This window comes from Chelonia mydas, chromosome 5 (genome assembly GCF_015237465.2).
Source record: "Chelonia mydas isolate rCheMyd1 chromosome 5, rCheMyd1.pri.v2, whole genome shotgun sequence".
Classification (NCBI taxonomy): Eukaryota; Metazoa; Chordata; order Testudines; family Cheloniidae; genus Chelonia; species Chelonia mydas.
Genome location: NC_051245.2, coordinates 89,179,195 through 89,196,128, shown reverse-complemented (window position 1 = coordinate 89,196,128; position 16,934 = coordinate 89,179,195). Strand labels below are relative to the sequence as shown.

At 39.7% G+C, this 16,934-nt stretch overlaps 1 protein-coding gene across 5 annotated transcripts in view; it reads left to right on the top strand.

Annotated features, from left to right (window-relative positions):
• NTRK2 (neurotrophic receptor tyrosine kinase 2) overlaps positions 1 to 16,934 on the top strand; it is a 265,674-nt gene that overhangs the window by 14,990 nt on the left and 233,750 nt on the right. For all 5 annotated transcript variants that reach the window (XM_043546801.1, XM_037901775.2, XM_037901776.2 and 2 more), the window contains 3 exons: positions 8,681 to 8,755; positions 9,043 to 9,114; positions 14,281 to 14,349. In XM_043546801.1, coding sequence (XP_043402736.1) covers positions 8,681 to 8,755; positions 9,043 to 9,114; positions 14,281 to 14,349 — 216 coding nt within the window. The remainder of the gene's footprint in view (positions 1 to 8,680; positions 8,756 to 9,042; positions 9,115 to 14,280; positions 14,350 to 16,934) is intronic.

The following is a 16,934-nucleotide window of genomic DNA, read 5'->3' as shown; positions in this document are numbered from 1 at the left end:
TGGTGCTGTCTGTAACTACTAAGCCACAATCTGCTTCCAGGGCCAGGAATAGAGAAGCCAAGAATCCCAATGCCCAGTGCTGCCTTACAAATACTTGTGTGACCCACTCACAATGTGTGTTGTGTCTCCTTCTGTGGGGTGGTCCATATATAAGGTAACAGAATGTCTTACCTTCCTGGTTACTCCTATAGCTGAAATAGATTGGTTTGTGCTATGGATTTGAAGGATGTGTGTGCAAACCCTCTTAATACTAAGAGTTAGGATAAGGACACTGACTCATTCTGGGAGTGATTTTATATCGCAAAATATTTGTATGTAACAATGAATTTAGATGTTGTGCTAATATTTGTTTTTTGTTATTATAGCATTTTTATTTTTTGTAATTGGCTAATAGGAGTGGTCCCTTTAAAAACAAGATGTGAGAGATTTAGTTTGTGTGTGACTGACAGCACTGTGTAGGAGATTTTGCCTGTGCGTCCAACAGAGTGGAAGATCCTGCCTGTGCAAGCTCAGAAAGATCAGAATGTTATTAAATAAACTCTCCAAAAAGTAAGCCTCATTACTGAAAATATAACATTAGCACTTTTGGGACACAAGATGCCTGTGGGCATTGTTAATGAGCTATAGAGCCTTTCATCTGAAGGTCACCAATTTGAATCCATCCCAACTCTGCCAGGATTAAAAGTTGTTTCCATCTAATGGCTTGTCTACACTACAGACTTTTGCTAATGCAAGTTACATCAGCATAAAGCCACCACAATTAGTATATCGCTTGTGCATGTGCATACTTGGCTTCTTGCATCAACGTTGTGTGTACTGACCAAGAGCATGGGCGTTGGCATGTCTATGGCTCAGCGCTAGATCAACTCTTGGCCTCCCTGGACTTTTGATATGCCTGACGTAGTTCCTTTGCTTTCACAGAGCACTGCGACTGGTCTCTGTTGTATCCCTTCTCCTGCATCCCCTGTGCAATTTGCTCAGAGAGGTCCATGTTTCTATGGCTGGTCTGTAGCTATGCTTACACAGCATCTTTTCCCCACGGGCCCAAGAGAGCCAATATCTCCTGTCTGCTCCAAGCCAGAGCGCATCTGGAGTGTGTAGCCAGCATGGTCAGCTGGGCAGTTGCACACAACAATGGAGAGCTGCTAGGTGTGTTCGCCAAGATGGATAATTAAGGCATTTCAAAAAGTTGCAGGATTTTAAAGGTGGGGGGTGGAGTTTCTGGTCTCCATGACCCCTGAGCAGTGGAGTTCATAATTGTGACTAGACCGGTCAGTGTTGTGCATTGTGTGATAGCTGCTGGAGTACTGTTAGGGTTGATATAGGTAATGCATTGTCTACATTTGCACTACATCTACATCTGCTGTGGCTCAGTGCTGCTTGGGGAGAGGGCATTACTATGTCGGCGTAATGGAAAGCTTACATCAGTGGGAGACCAATTTAAGTGTAGACACATGCACGACTGGGTGGACACAAGGCAGCTTATGTCTACCTAACTTTGTTGTGTAGACCAGGCCAAAGAGATGTTTGGTAGACCCTCAGTGAGGTGATGTGGTGGCTCCTACATCACAAACTCACTTCTGTGTGTTGCACTACCCTGTAAGCTCTACAGGTCATGGGCAGTCTCTTGCTATGTGTTTGTACAGAGTCGAACACAATGGGGCCCCAATCTCAGCAGGGTCCTCTAGTGAGAGCTCCTGTAATGGCGATCAAACTCACTGTACTCACTAAAGATTTGTCAAGTTGGCAGTGCTGTAAAGCTGCCACCCCACAATGGGGACGAGCATGGGGAGTTCAAACATCAGAAGACAGACCAAAGCACGTGGTTTAATCTTTTTATTTTTTTTTTAAGCCTTTTGATTTTTATGTCAGTCTCATGATTTTGGGGGGGTTTCTGACTCATGATCTTTGAACTTCTGAGGCTAGCAGTACTGGTACGCACAATAAAATCCCATTGTTTTTCTTAGGGTTTTCTTTTATTTATTTAGATTAATACAGAACATAAATCATGCCAGTCCAGGGTCTAAGGCACCTTTGTCCTATATTAATAATACAAGTCGACTAACGAAGACAGAAATAGAGGATCTTCCCAAAATCAAGAAGCGGGGGTGGAATAACCACGCCAGCCAGAGGTATGAACTGTAAATGGATATATCTCAACCCTAATGCACCCTTTCCTCTCAAAAAGACTGGGAAAAGGGATTAGATATGCAGTATGCTCTGATGGTTAAAAAACATGGGCTATGTTGGACCGTATGGGGAGGAGAGTGAGTTCCAAAGCTCAGGTGTCTCAGATGAAGATATACAAACACACAAAGTTCTTTTTTGTTCTGTAATATTCATAATCTGTCCTTTTGTGAGTGGTATCAGCAAATAGTGAGAGAATGCTCCGTAGGCGACACTTCCTAATAAAGGATTTGCCAAAAATCTTAAAAATGTATATATAAACAATAACATGTTTGAATATTTTGTCCGTAATGTATTACAGTATTTGATGGCAGAATTTGTTGACCCCTAATATCAAGGCCTAATCACATTTCACTGTTTGTATCCTTAGTTTTTTAAAATAGTTTAATTTTCAGAATTTTCTACGTACTCTGTGCAAATATGGTAACCTGACAATAGACAGGGATACCTGGGAAGAGTATCTAGATAAGAGTCTCATCTATCTAAGGGCTTGTCTATGCGGTGCCTTAATGTGCACCAGCAGGGATGTAAATTCTAACGCATTTTAGTGTGTTGTGCACTAACTGGCATCTGTGGACTGGGCTGGTACACACTAAAAGTTCCCTAGTGTTCATTAATGTAGTTCCATTTCAAATAGTGCTACATCAACATGTACTAAGGCACATATAGTACATGCCAGCAGGGTCTACTCAGGCCAGTTAGTGCACGACACACTGGTACTCATTAAAATTTACACCCCTGCTGGTAGGGGCACGAAGGGCACTATATAGACAAGTGTTTAGGGTTATGTACCAGTGCCCATTACACCACAAAGTAAACTAGATTGGCTATAGCAAAATCCATAGTGGGCTTCTTTGAGCCTCTGGCTTTTCTCCCTTTTGAGATTGTAGAAAGTTCTGCTGGGGGTTAGAGGTTTTGTTTCTTGAGATATGGGGTGGTCGGTGTAGTGAATTCTAGTTCTGTTGCTAACATTGCTGTCAATTAGAAGACACTCATAGAAATACATTAGAGCAGGATCAAGCCTGTATATCTGTAGAGGATCTGCTATCTGTCTGTCTATGTATTTAAACTATGATAAATGTCATGGTATTGGAGCATCTTCCAGGGATTATATCTAATTAGGAGTCTGATCCTGCACTTAGAGATTCCCTGTTTGAGTGGGAGTTGCATTATTGGGCCCTAGATGCATAGCCGTTCCTAGGGTATGGTGAATCGGGGTGACTGCTCTGGGCCCCATGCTTTGGGGGGCACTGCAGGCTGGCATGATTGGCCGGTGCGGTCGTCCTGGAAGTGACGGGTCTGTCCTGGAAGTGACAAATCTGTCACTTCCGCCCTGGGCTCTGCATCCCCCTTAGGGACAGCCCTGCCTAGATGAGTCTGAAACTTGAAAATTTTGATACACAAGATTCATACAAATATTTCTTCATTTGCAATCTATGTGAGTTCACACCCCCTTAGTCTTGTTTTTGAGTCCTGGCTTCAAAGGAACTCAACATGCAATTCATTTGAAACTGCCAAATTTCATCTGGTGTGTCACATCTGCACATTTTGCATGATTTTCATGTATACTCATAAATCAGCCCAGATTTGCTGAAAAGGTTCATAAACGTTAGCAAACCTTCTGATGAACCTTGTCTGACATTTAAGTTGGTAACAAAATACAACATTGGGGAGCTTTGCATGGTTTAACATTTCATACCTATCTATTGCTAATGCATTCTTCTAGCACAGACTGGGAACATATTTGACCCGCCAGCCTATGATGAGGTTCATCTAGTCTCGTTCAAGGTCTGGAGTGCTCTGCTCTTCTCCCCAAAGGACTGGAGAAAAAATAACCTGTGGTGAAAGTTCTCCTGTAGCCCAGAAACTCGTCGCTGACTGTTCACCAGGGAATATTTATTCATTTTGTTTTCAAAACTTTCCCCCGGCAGTATGAACTAAAGCTTGCTGGTTTTTTTTCTTTTCTTTCTTTCTTTCGTGTTAGGAAGTATGTTTCCCATAAAAGGTATTTTCTGGCAGCAGAAATACTGCTGGAGCTGAATTACAGTATTATTCCCTCATATCTAAGTAGTTAATATGAGTACCCTTCTGGTTTTAAAAAATATCCTTGCAGCGCCAAACAGAGGGGTGTAATTTAAATTACATTTGTCCAGAGAAAATGGAATAAATCAAATAAATTAAGGGGACATACTTCAGCTAACCAAATGTTTTCAGACTTAGGAAAGGAATATGAACATATCACATTTGAAAATTTAGAATGAATCCTTTTTTTTCTGAACTGTTCAAATACAAAAGAGTCCAAATTGTTTTAAAGAATGAAAAATATATTGTTTTCATGTTCACATAATTTAGACATGGTTCTGCTGATTTTCTGCAGTTTTTCCCAAACGTTTCACCTTTGTGCTGAGCAGAAGTAGGTTATGTTCCAGTTCAAAAGGAAAATCTTTGAAAAAGTTACAAATCTTTGAACATAAGATTTAAAATGGGCTTACAATAGTGAGGTATGAGTATGTGATATTATACAATTTGAATTGTGTTGAGGTGAACAGCTTGATGTGGATTGAAGTATGAAATCAGTATGAAATGCGATTCTGAAAGTCTTTATCAGAATTAATAGGCCTCATGATGGCCATGGGGAGATGAAATTAGAGGTCTGGAAGCAACTATTGTTAACTGATAAATCATTCAAGTAGGAGAGAGATTTGGTGTAGTAGTAGATCCAAGGAACAGTGTTGCTGACTGCTGAGGATTCAATTTGGAGCTATAATTGGTATATGTGTTCTGATTGGTTAATATCTTTCCAAACCTCAATATTGTTATATTGTGCTGCAGTGTACAGTGGGAGATTCTGTCTTATCACATGGCTTCAGCCAGTCATGGAGTATGGATATTTTTCTTGTATGTTGCACTGAAAATGTTCATGTAAGAGAAAGGATGAGTATTCTTAAGGCCAGGCAAACATATTACATTTCTCAACATTGCCCACTGAAAGTCAGAACTTTTAGGAGTATTAATGTAAAATAATAAGTAGCATCAAGGTAGAGTAGTTGTGAAGGTGGTAAAAATAGTTTCCAGTCAGATAAGAGCTTTTATCTCAAACCTCTCTCTGGCTTAAACAAAGGATTATCTTACTCACTTCCCCTCCTAGTATACGTGCTACAGTAGCCGTATCTCTGTCTTTCTCTCAGCTATGAAATAGCCTTAAAGATTTAATCAAATAAAATGTTAAGCAAAAGATAAAATGGGTAATAAGAAGATACAACCTGTTTGTGGTAAGATACAACTGTCTATTTTCCCCTCTTAGGACTTCATAAGACTTCATTTGCCTTTCTATGATGACCTGTGTTAAGGGTGTTGTGTAAAAAGAAACTGTACTGCAGTGGTTGCTTTGACAGGAATTCTGGTTAACACAGCCTGAATTTGTCCTGCAGCTCCAACCTCATGCATGCAGTTGTGGCAACTCCTCCACTCCTTTCAGTTCAGGTGGCAGAGGGGTAGGGCCATAGCCCAGCTCTCTTGGAAAAGCTAGCACCAGCACTGGGATGGTGCAGTGGCTTGACCTTCTCCGGGGGGCAATTATTGTTATTACCATGGTATCTAGGAGCCCTAGTCATAGACCTGGACCCATCATCCTAGGTGTTATACAAACACAGAACAAAGACTGTCCCTGCCCCAGAGCTTACAGTCTAAGTTGGTGTGAGTGGGCTCCTTTTGACTGCATACTACTCATCAAACCTGAAATTTGTCCCCTCATTTCAAGGGTGCTGGAACAATTTGTATAGTAGGGGTGCTGAAAGCCGTTGAACCAAACTGTAACTCTGTTTATGATGAAAACCATGTCAAGCCAGGGAGCACGGCAGCTGTGCCTAATTCCAGGAGCCATGCCTCATTTTGTTCTGTAAAGGAAATATACTGTTAGATTATACTGTTGATTTTATGTATTGTGCATTTAAGGCCCAGATCTTTGGCTGGTGTAAAAGATTCACTTCAGTGGACCAAAGCTGATTTACACGTGCTGATTAAGTTCCAGTTATGTCAGAATTCTACACATTCTCATACTGGGAGGTGCTGATGGAATAAATGAATGTTTTATGATTAGAATTAGAATGGCTGATTTTTACGATGTGTTCTGTGGTATTGTAGAGTTACATAAATGTCTGTAGAGACTACAACTTTGTTGCAAGCTTGATCTTCATCTAAAATTGGTTGACCCATCTCTCTGACCCTGATTCTATATCCTTTCTGGTTCCCCCTTCCATGCCTCTGCATACATCTTCCTAAACTCCTGTCCCTTTACATTTCTCCCCAGTCTTCTCCAAGTCTAACTATGGTACTAATTATTGATTGAACACTGACCACATAACAGGGGACGTGGCTCTGAAACCTCACAGCCATATTCTCTACACCTAGAATTGAGCAGCAGGTTGTGATGTTTTGCTCAGGCCACCCAGAACTGTGAGCCACTGTGTTACTGCTTTGCCTCACCAAGAATGGGCTTTGCTGCTGCTAAGCTGTGTGTCAGCTCTCTGGCACACCAGTTCATCTGCCTTGCCAGCAAACTCTTCAGGCCTCTGCCAGTCTAATCCTTGCCCATGCTGGTAACAATCAGTGAACCCCAGTCCCCCAAGTTCCCTCTCACTGGACACTCACAGAAGTTATTAAGTTCTCTGCCTCCAAAGAGACAGAGCACATGACAACCTGTGAGGTTAGCTGAAGACTTACACTTCTCTTCAATATAACAGCACTGAGAAATGTTCTTGTAATAAAACAATAAGTTTTATTAACAAACAGAGTTTAAATGATTTCAAATAAGAGTGAAAGAGAGATGAAAGGTTACAAAGAAAACAAAATGTGCTTTCTAGTGACTAAAACTTAACTTTAGCAAGTTACAATCTGTGTCTAAGCAACTTTCTCATCTACAATCAGTTCTCAGAGAGTTCCACCACATGGGTTGAAAGACCCACTTTTCTCAGTTTTCAAGGCCTCTTTTCTCCCTCAGGTGAGGATGCCAAAATGGCTTTCTATTTCTGCCTGTATTTCCCAAAGTCCATTGCCTCTGTTTCAAAAGCCAGGAAGGCTTCCTGGGGGTACAGCTTCCATCCCCCATCGTGGTTGTTAAGTGGTCATTTCCCCCACTTGCCAGTTTGATGGCTTTGTTTACCTTATATGTAAATGTACTTTCATTGTTTCTGGCCTCACCTTGCTCAATTTACATTGGAGACACAGTCAAGCAGGTGAAACAACATTCCTTTGTCTAGAACAGGCTGGGATTATGCACTGCTTGCCAACCATATTTTAAGAACATATTTTCCAGCACACATCTATTATTCTTTATACACCACCATACAAACATCCCACAATAATACTATCCATTTGCATATAACACCTTACATGCTGCCTTTTAGATACAGATCATGACTACAGTGTTTTGAGGCAATGAGTGTGTCAGGTCTGATGTGAGTTAAGGTATGATGTGCCCTCTGCCAGTTGGCATTGAGGGGCTTCCAAAGTCACACAGGTAGAGGAAGATTCTAAATGACATCCCCTGTCATGCTTGAAAACAGTTTAACAGAGAATGGGGAAGATCTGCCTGATGGCTCTCAAATGGGAGGATTTCATTATCCACCATCTTTAATATGTTATTTCATTGTTTTTGGATTGGCCCCTAATGAGTTTCGAGAGTTTAAATCAGATTGGTTTATAAAATCCGTGGGATAACAAGGTTATGTAAGGAACTCTGTATTCTTTTATTATTTTACAATGGCTTCACTGTATTACTCTTATCCCAAGAAATCCTGCAGAGCCATCACTGTCATTTGATGCTCATATCTGCTACATTGGTGACACATAAAGAGGTTCCTGGTGCATAGTGGGGTTGGCTGATGCTTTTGATCTATCATGATGCTTTCTCCTTCTGTTGTATTATGTTCAGCTGGGGCTCATTGTATGCATAATACAACCAAGAATGATTAGTTTGTTTTGTCTTCCAATTGTAGTATGGTGTAAATAAATCTCCAGCTAAGGGGCAGGGAGAAAAACAGCTTAATGAGTGATGATGTTAAGTGTATCTAGTATTAACAAACTAGGGCCAGACTCTGCTTGTGCACAATTTACACCAGTTGAGGGTCTGGCCTTCTTGTTATGCAAAAGTAATGAGCCAGGAAAGAGCAGGTTTCAGAGAAAGTGGCATTATAAAGAAATTTTGTTTATTATCTGCTCAGTGTGAAGACCTCCCTCTCTGTGCAAGATTGTTTCCCCTGAGTAAAAATTACCATAAATGTTCTGCAACAAGGCATCTAGTTAAATACTTGGGAAGGTGGCAAGAAGTATTTAGCTCTGCAGACACATGATTCCATGTTGACTGAAGTTGGTCAGAAACCTTCATTACTTTTTATATTTCACCTATCAACAGTGCCTGAGACAATCTAAATAACAGGAACAGGTAATGAAGCTGCTTTCTTCACTTGCTTTCTCTGTCTTTTTTTTTCTATAGTTACATCGCAAACCAGCGGAAATTAGAAAGTATCAATAACAATGAAGTTGGACTTTATGTTGGACTGAAAAATCTGTGAGTATCTGACTTACTATTTTTGTTTAACATTAATATTTGTAGTTTCTCTTACAATAGGATTTATAGGCCCCAGTCAATGAGCAGGGTCTTATTGAGCTGGGCACAATACAAATATGAATTAAAAAAAGACAGTCGTTGCCCCAAAGAGGTTACAATTTAATTAATTACAAATGATTTGGGTTAATTGTAATCCCAAATCTTATTCTAACCATTATTATTATTTATTAATCAATTTTATTTTAACTGACCAACACTAACAATTTTAACATTATATGTTTTCACAGAACCGTGGTGGATTCAGGCTTAAAGTTTGTGTCCCGTCAGGCATTTCTGAAAAACACCAACCTGCAGTACATGTGAGTCAGAACAGCTCATGTCTTGTAGGTCAGAACTACCCAGAGCTTATTATTTCCCTTCCCTTTCTTCTCATTCTCCTGGTATAAAGTGTTTTAAAGAAGGAGGTGTTTAAGGATCTTTTGCTAATAACTTTGGCATAAAAGTGGAACTGTATTATAAGCAAATGGTGCGGGGGCAACCTGTTAATTTTGTTGTGCTGGATCATTTCTGCTTTGGACTTGGCAAAGGATGAGTAGTCCAGAGTCCTCTGTGAAAACAACTCAGAAAAATGACCAGCTCAGTTTCTTCTGTTTTTGTCGGTTTGCTTACATGTCCCTGAAGAAGATAGGTGCCTGTTAGTTTGGGCTTGTCTACACAGTGTGTTAGTCCGCACTAAAGGGGTGTAAATTCTAGTCCACACCAGCATGTCACACACTAACTGGCCCATGTGGATTCTGCTGTGGTACACTAAAAGTTCCCTGGTGAACATTAATGTAATACTGTGTGGGACCACGTTAACACACACTAAGGAGTTTTTAGCACGTGCTACATGGACCAGTTAGTGTGCGATATGCTGGTGAGTAGAATTTACACCCCCACCCCCCCCCCGGTGCAGACCTATGCACAGTGTAGACAAGCCCTTTGAGAAACATAGAGCTGAACTCAGTCCTACTTCTCATATATAGGATTGTGGTCTCAATTCCGCAAGGTGCTGAAATGAGCAGCGGGGGTTTAGCACATTACATGAACTCTAGTTCAGGAAAGCATTCAAGTAAGTGCGTAAGTCTATCACTATTCAGCAAAGCTCTTAAGCACCTTCTTAACTTTAGGCATGTGTATGAGTGAATCAATGAGACTTAAGCACAGGTATTAAGTTAAGCAGGTGCTTGATTGAGTGCTTTGTGTAATAGAGATGGATTGCTGAATTGGGGCCAGGACTGGGTGCTGTTATACTACAATAAATTCCCTTTCTGCAATTTTGTTTTCCAAGAAAAATATGTCATAGGAGGATAAAATTAATAGTAATTTAACCAAAAACATATGATATCTCAATTTGCTGGTAGCAGTAGTAGGCTGTTACCCCTTATGTGGCCAAACTATGAGAGGGAGAATGTAACACACATTTTACAGGCATGTTAAATTATTTCATCTAGTCATTAATAAAACAAATTGCTTTGACCAGAGCCATACCAATGCAAAACCATAGAAATACCATATAAAGTAAGAGCTACTAGTTGGGTATATACTTGCTTTTCCTGTGACAATTGGTCATTAAATTATGATTTCCTTCTGAGCAGTGATACAATAGGGATTAGTAATCTTGCCAAACATATAAAATGGCTGGGTAAGACTGAAAATGATTACTTAGTGCCACTTGTTATATTTACAATAGATGAGCCAAAGTGATAGCGCAATTAGCATGAAGGTAGTTCTGCCTAAGCCTTTGGATTTACTATTTCTGTAGAAAAATTCATTTGTTTATTCTTTACATGATTTCTTAATGATTTTAAAAAATCTGCCCAAAAAGCCTGTTGTTTCAATGTCTGGGACCATTGAAATCAGTGGCAACGCTCCTGTTGACGTCACTGGGAGCAGGATGGACCCTGAGATGTGGTCTGGGCAATGAAAATTGTGAAAAACTGAAATCAGTCATGTTTAATTAATAGTAACCTTCTCAGCAAAAGACTAAGGAAAATCTTACATTTCATTTTAAAGCAAAAGTTTATGTCTAGCCATTTGGAGCTTATTGGGATTTTTTTTACATACAAATATTCTTATGAAGATTAATGCTAATTGTAAGAACTTTAATTTTGCTAATGAAAATATTATGGCTGTAATCCTCTCACGGGAGAAATCTTTAATGCAGTCACAAGACTTCACTAAAAAATAAACACTGTATTCTTACAACATAAATAATAATAGCATATAATAATATCAGATGCTAATGAATCTACTAACACGCAGCTATTCAAATGCTTTTTGGCATTTACTTATTTTCTAGGCCAAACCTTTGTAGCCAAAATGCCTTTCCACAACTGATGTATGATCATAGAATAGCAGGGTTGGAAGGGACCTCAGGAGGTCATCTAGTCCAACCCCCTGCTCAAAGCAGGACCAATCCCCAATTTTTGCCCCAGATACCAAATGGCCCCCTCAAGGATTGAACTCACAACCCTGGGTTTAGCAGGCCAATGCTTAAACCACTGAGGTATCCCTCCCCCCATGAGCTATCCCTCCCCCCCAAAATTTTGGCCCAGATCCCTAAATGGCCCCTTCAAGGATTAAACTCACAACCCTGGGTTTAGCAGGCCAATGCTCAAACCACTAAGGTTCAGTAATAATGTAAACAACAGAAAGTGAAATGCTCCAATAGATATCACTTAAATGTAATTAAGAGCCTTGCTAGTTTAATTCTGGTATTCTCATTGACCTTAGACTCAAATTACTCAACGATCACCTTTAAAAGCTATTAAACAGAACTGTTGTAGCAATGCTGTAATTTATAAACTCAGCAGCAGTAACAATGTTTTTTTTAATAGACCTGTTTAATGCACTTTCTTTACATTATATTAATACCTTTAAATGTAGCAATAAAGGTCACAAGTAGTGAATATTTACTAAAACATTAAAAAGCCATTGTCATGTACCAAGAATGTACATAATTGCATACATTTTATATATTCAAATCTACTTTGGTGTTTTTAGTGTGCTATCACCGTGGTAGCCGAGTGCTGTGGGCTTGACTAGATTAAGAAGAGAGATCTACATTAGCTATATATCTAACCCTGACCTAACTACAGCCTTTCTCCTTTTCCCCGTTGTGTAAATACAGGCTAACACTTTTTATCTTGATATAGCTGGTTGAGATTGGCCTCAGGCTCCTCGCTAGAGTCGACCTTGAACAGCTAAATCAAAGTTAACAGTGCTAACTTGTATCTACAGTAGGGAACAGTTTGTGGTTAGGTTGGGATTAGCTAACACATGTTTAGTAACAGGGACTGGGGAGTTGATCTGATTTTTTTTTTTTAATCACTGTCTAAATGTGCAGTACAAGGGGTTTTTTTTGTGTGTTTTTGTGATAAATGAGAAACGGATCCAAAGTAGAGTGCATGAAGCTGATTTTACCCTACTTTTGCCTCCCCTCCCTCATCTTCTCTTTACTTCCCAAGCTGTTGAGCGGAGCTTGGCTGTAGCTCAGGATCTAGGCCCTTAACTCTAAGTTAACAAAGTCTATATGTGTGTATATACTTACTGTTGTGGATGCTAGCCATAGTAATTCTTTACTATGATATTGAACTAAGGAGTTAACTTATAATTACCGTTCCAGAAAAAAACAACTGTGTCTTTACCAACCATCTAGTAACCCTGGTCTATGCCTATTCACTTACTGTGGATTGAAGGGACCAAAGCAGAGATTTTAGTAATCAATATAAAGTGCTCAGTTTATGGAAAGTATATATAACAATAAATATACTGACATAATATAGTTCAAGATGATATATATAACATAGGGCTCAAGAATTTCAATTGAATTACATGCCAGTTTGAAAAATCTGAAGGCCCTTAACTGCACAGAAGAAAAGACTAGTCATAAAGCCCTAAATGTGTCAGCCCATAACCAAGAATGCAGTTGAGCATTTTTGTTATTGTTTTCCATAAATACAGTGAGCCTTATTCTGATCTTATGTGCACTGGCATAAGTCAGAAGTAACTCCACTGAAGCTACTTGGCTGGTGTAAGCGAAAGGAGAGTCAGGCCCATGGAGTTTCTTATCATTTTTCAAAATTGTGTTTCATAAAGATGGCGTAATCCTTGCTCCTGTGAGTAGCCTCACTTAAATCAGTGGGCCAGATTCTCCTCAGCTTTGCACCTTACCTAGTCATTTACACCTGTGCAAAGTGACAGTTTGGTAAGGTAACATGTAACCCCCGCCCCCCATTTCACAGGTGTAAATGGCTATGTAAGGTGCAAGGCAGTAGAGGATCAGGCCCACTGATTTGACTGAGTTAATTACTATTCATATAGGCATGGCTCGCAGTACTGGGCCCTAAAGCACTGGGTCACCTAACCTCCAGTCTCCTAACACAGAGTTTGTCTAGCTCATGGAAAGAAGTTAAGGTTAGGTCAGGGTTAGCTAACATGTGGTAGCTAATTCTTACCTACCCACAACATCTTCCCTGGTGTAGATGCAAATTACACCTTTAGCCTTGATTTATCTGGGCAAGATCAAATCTAGGGAGGGCTAAGGCAGACCATGACCAATTAAATCAAGGTTAAAGGTGTAACTACATTAATCCATGGTTTAAGTGCAGATTTCAATGCAACATTAACTATGGAGCCCCTCTCGTGCCTTCGTAATACTGTATAAAATGCATATGGTATTTTGGCTCATACTACTAATTTGCACTGGGCTGTTGGCAGTGTTACAGTTTACTGTTGCTCTCTATACCATTAATTAGTGCACTGAAAGAACCACAAGAAAAAGTACCCCTTTTCTGATTTGTGGAGGAAAGGTGGGGAACATTTTTTTACAGGTTTGGGAGTGAGGCATTTCTGATTAAGATGAACATTTCTCTGACCTAAAAAACTTGAAAAGAACCTTTCAGTTAATTATATTTGGAAGCAGTAAATGCTTAATTGACATAAAACCCCCTAATGTTAGCATTTTACAATTTGCCTTTTGATCTCTCTCTTATTGCACACACAGTTTGAAAAGAATAACTAAAAGGCTTATGTTGAGGATGTGTGCTAGCATGTGGCTGGGGTTAGATGAGCGCAGAGTGCAGTGCAGACTCAAAGAAGGTATGGGAAACACCCATTTTGCTTATGGATAAATAGGAATGTAACCAACATCTGGACTTTACACAGGTCCTTTTGAAATGAAATCCACTGTTTTTTCTGCATGGCTAGAAGTGTTGAAAGGTGAAAATTTTGTCCAGTGTTGAACTTGTTTACGAAGTTAGTCATCAAAACAAGGTGCATGTTGGATTACGAATCTTCAAAGCCATATTGGGCTATCAGAAGAATTTAGATCCCTATCCATCTCCTGTTGAACTCAGTGGAAGGAAACCCATAGATTTTCTTCGTGGTTAGATTGGGCTCAATTTTCAAAACAACACTGTTTCTATATTTTGGTTATGAAAACCAGAAATACTAATAAAATCTAATGTTCTGTTTTCTCACAGTAATTTCTCCAGAAACAAGCTCTCGAGTTTGTATAAAAAGACTTTCCGCCATCTGAATTTGTCTGATCTGTAAGTAGTGGGTTTTTTTTAAATGAAGATTATTTGTGTGTTGCAAATAGAATAGCAGTCTGAGAGCTTTTAGGGCTTGATCCACTGAAGTCAATGGGTGCCACTGACTTTAGTGGGGCCAGAGTTTCATCCCGTGTCTTTAGAAAAGGTAAGTTGTCTTTGGATGATGACATTGTTTAAAAAAGGTATTAATTTAATGCAATACTGGAGCAACACCATGACATTTGCTTTCTCTCCAGTGCAACACAAATTAATCTGTGGATAAAACTTGCTTTTCCTCATCAGCTTTAAAATGTTCTATTCTGAAATAGTTTCACATGAAACTATTGTTTTTTGGATTAATGAAGGTGGAAGCCTGAAGTACCTTCTCTCTGTAGTATAGTAAAAAATTAACCACTTGCAGATCTTCATGTTAAGTGTTTTCCTCATTTTCTTGTATTTTACTGGCCTTGCAGCAGTTATGTGTTTGGCCATTCAACAATGTTTTTCTTTTCCTGAAAACAAAATTGTTCTGAACTGAAATAGATTTTACATTACAAATATTCTATAGCCATGTGGTTAACATACATTTTGCTTATTCTGGTTGTTTAAACTATGCATCTGTATTCTAGGCTCTTTTAAGTAGGATGTATGTATATGTATTAACATAGAACTTTCTCATATTTAATCATAAGTGAAAAAAGAGCCATACAATACTTCTGGTGTAGTAATTATTGGTATTCCTGTTTATAGGTTGGGTTAACTTACACACAGAAGAGGTTAAGTATTTGGGCCCTGGTATTTAGGGTTTGCTGCACTCAGTGTTGCAACAGGTAACCACTTAAGGAGCCTGCAGGCCAGGGGAATTGTCAGTCACAAGGTAGGCATCCAGACTCCCCATACAATGCGTGGGGAACGTTAGGTGCCTAAAGAAGGGACTTTCAGAAGCCAGTAAGCTGAACAGGCTGTTCTGAAATGGGAAGGTTTCTGGTTTCTCAGAGCTCAGTACAAGATCAGGGCCCTGGAGATATAAAGTAGACAAGTCAGAAATATTAGCCAAGAAGAATGTGTTGTAATCTCAGACATCCTTTGGAGTATGTTCTCATTTCAGTATAAGAAAAATGAAGTGCACAAATCCCTGGCACCAAAATGAGATTATGCCCCTTAGGTATGTTCTGTTGATGATTAAGGTAGTATAATCATTCTACAGTCCACAGAACTTCATTCACTGGAATTTTCTTTCATCATTTGGTAATCACTGAGCATTCAAATGGAAAGAATAGCTAGTTGCAAAATGCTTCCATTTGATCTGTCCTGTTAGGTATCTGTAATTTTTTCTAAAATCCCAAATACTCCTTACATTCCTCTCTCTGCACCTGTCCATCCAAAAAAAGGCACTTTTACCTGACATCTGGCACTTTCACCTTTATATTTGGTAGCTGATATCATCTCAGCTATAAAGATGATACTGTTTAAATTGGTGCACAGTATCTTAATGCACCAGGATTAATGTTTGCGGTGGATAGATACTACAGTGCTGCGGGGCCATATAAGAAGATAGAGAGACAGGATGTAGAGGTAAGATAGGTATTTGTAGAGGTGAGAAGGCATGTGGGAACAGGGATGGTGGGGAGAGAGGAGGAAATAGAGTTGGTAGTGGTAAAGTGGGGAGGACAGAATGGATGAAGGTGAGAGAGAAAAAGCAGGAAAGTGGAAGAGACAGTGAGCTAGGGAAAAGGGTGTGCCTGTTGGAAAAGCAGTGGGAAGACATGGTATCAATAGGACAGTAAAACTGTTGTTCAGTTGATCAGACAATAGGGTGGCAAATAGATTGACAAGTAAAGGAGATGATTGACATCGGTGAGAATCCAGAGAATGGAGGGAAAACTGAATATTGGAGGCGGGATCTGAAGGATAGAATGTTGCCCATAAATAGCTTGTGAGAAGCTTGCTTTAAATCTGACTTGTGGGTATACTCTTGATAGAAGGCAGTTGAATCAAAGTGTAAGTGAATGAAATTTCAGGCCAGGGTGAGCTGGAAGATGTTCTCCAAACTCTAGAGAGAAGGGAAACGAGAAGCCACTTTGAAAGGATTCTGCTTTTAAAACAAAATTGTAGCTGCAACTGCAGAATTACAGCAAATGAGATGAAAATGTTTAATTGCTACTCACTGAGCCAGTAAGCGCATGGAAGGGACAATCATGTTTCTATTCCTCCCCTTTCTGCAGAATGTCACCATGGTTTGACTCCCATGGGAAGTCAAATCACATTTAAAACAATGGAAGAAAACAGTTGCTTGGTTATTATTAACCAAAGCAGAGATTTTTAAAAATAAATTCTTATTCACACAAGTAGTGCCATTGAAATCAACTGGATGACTTGTGCTAATATAAATTATCCACAGAAGGTGTTGCAGCTCAGGTAGACAGACTCACGTTAGCTCTGCTTGAGCTAGTGTGCTAAAAATAGCTGCGTTGATGGTTTTAGCATGGGTGGCAGCTTGGGCTAGCCATCTGAGTACAAACACACTCAGAACCCTAGGTATGCACCCTGAGTTGACACCCCTGTTACCTCTGGCTACATTGCTACTTTTAGCATGCTAGCTC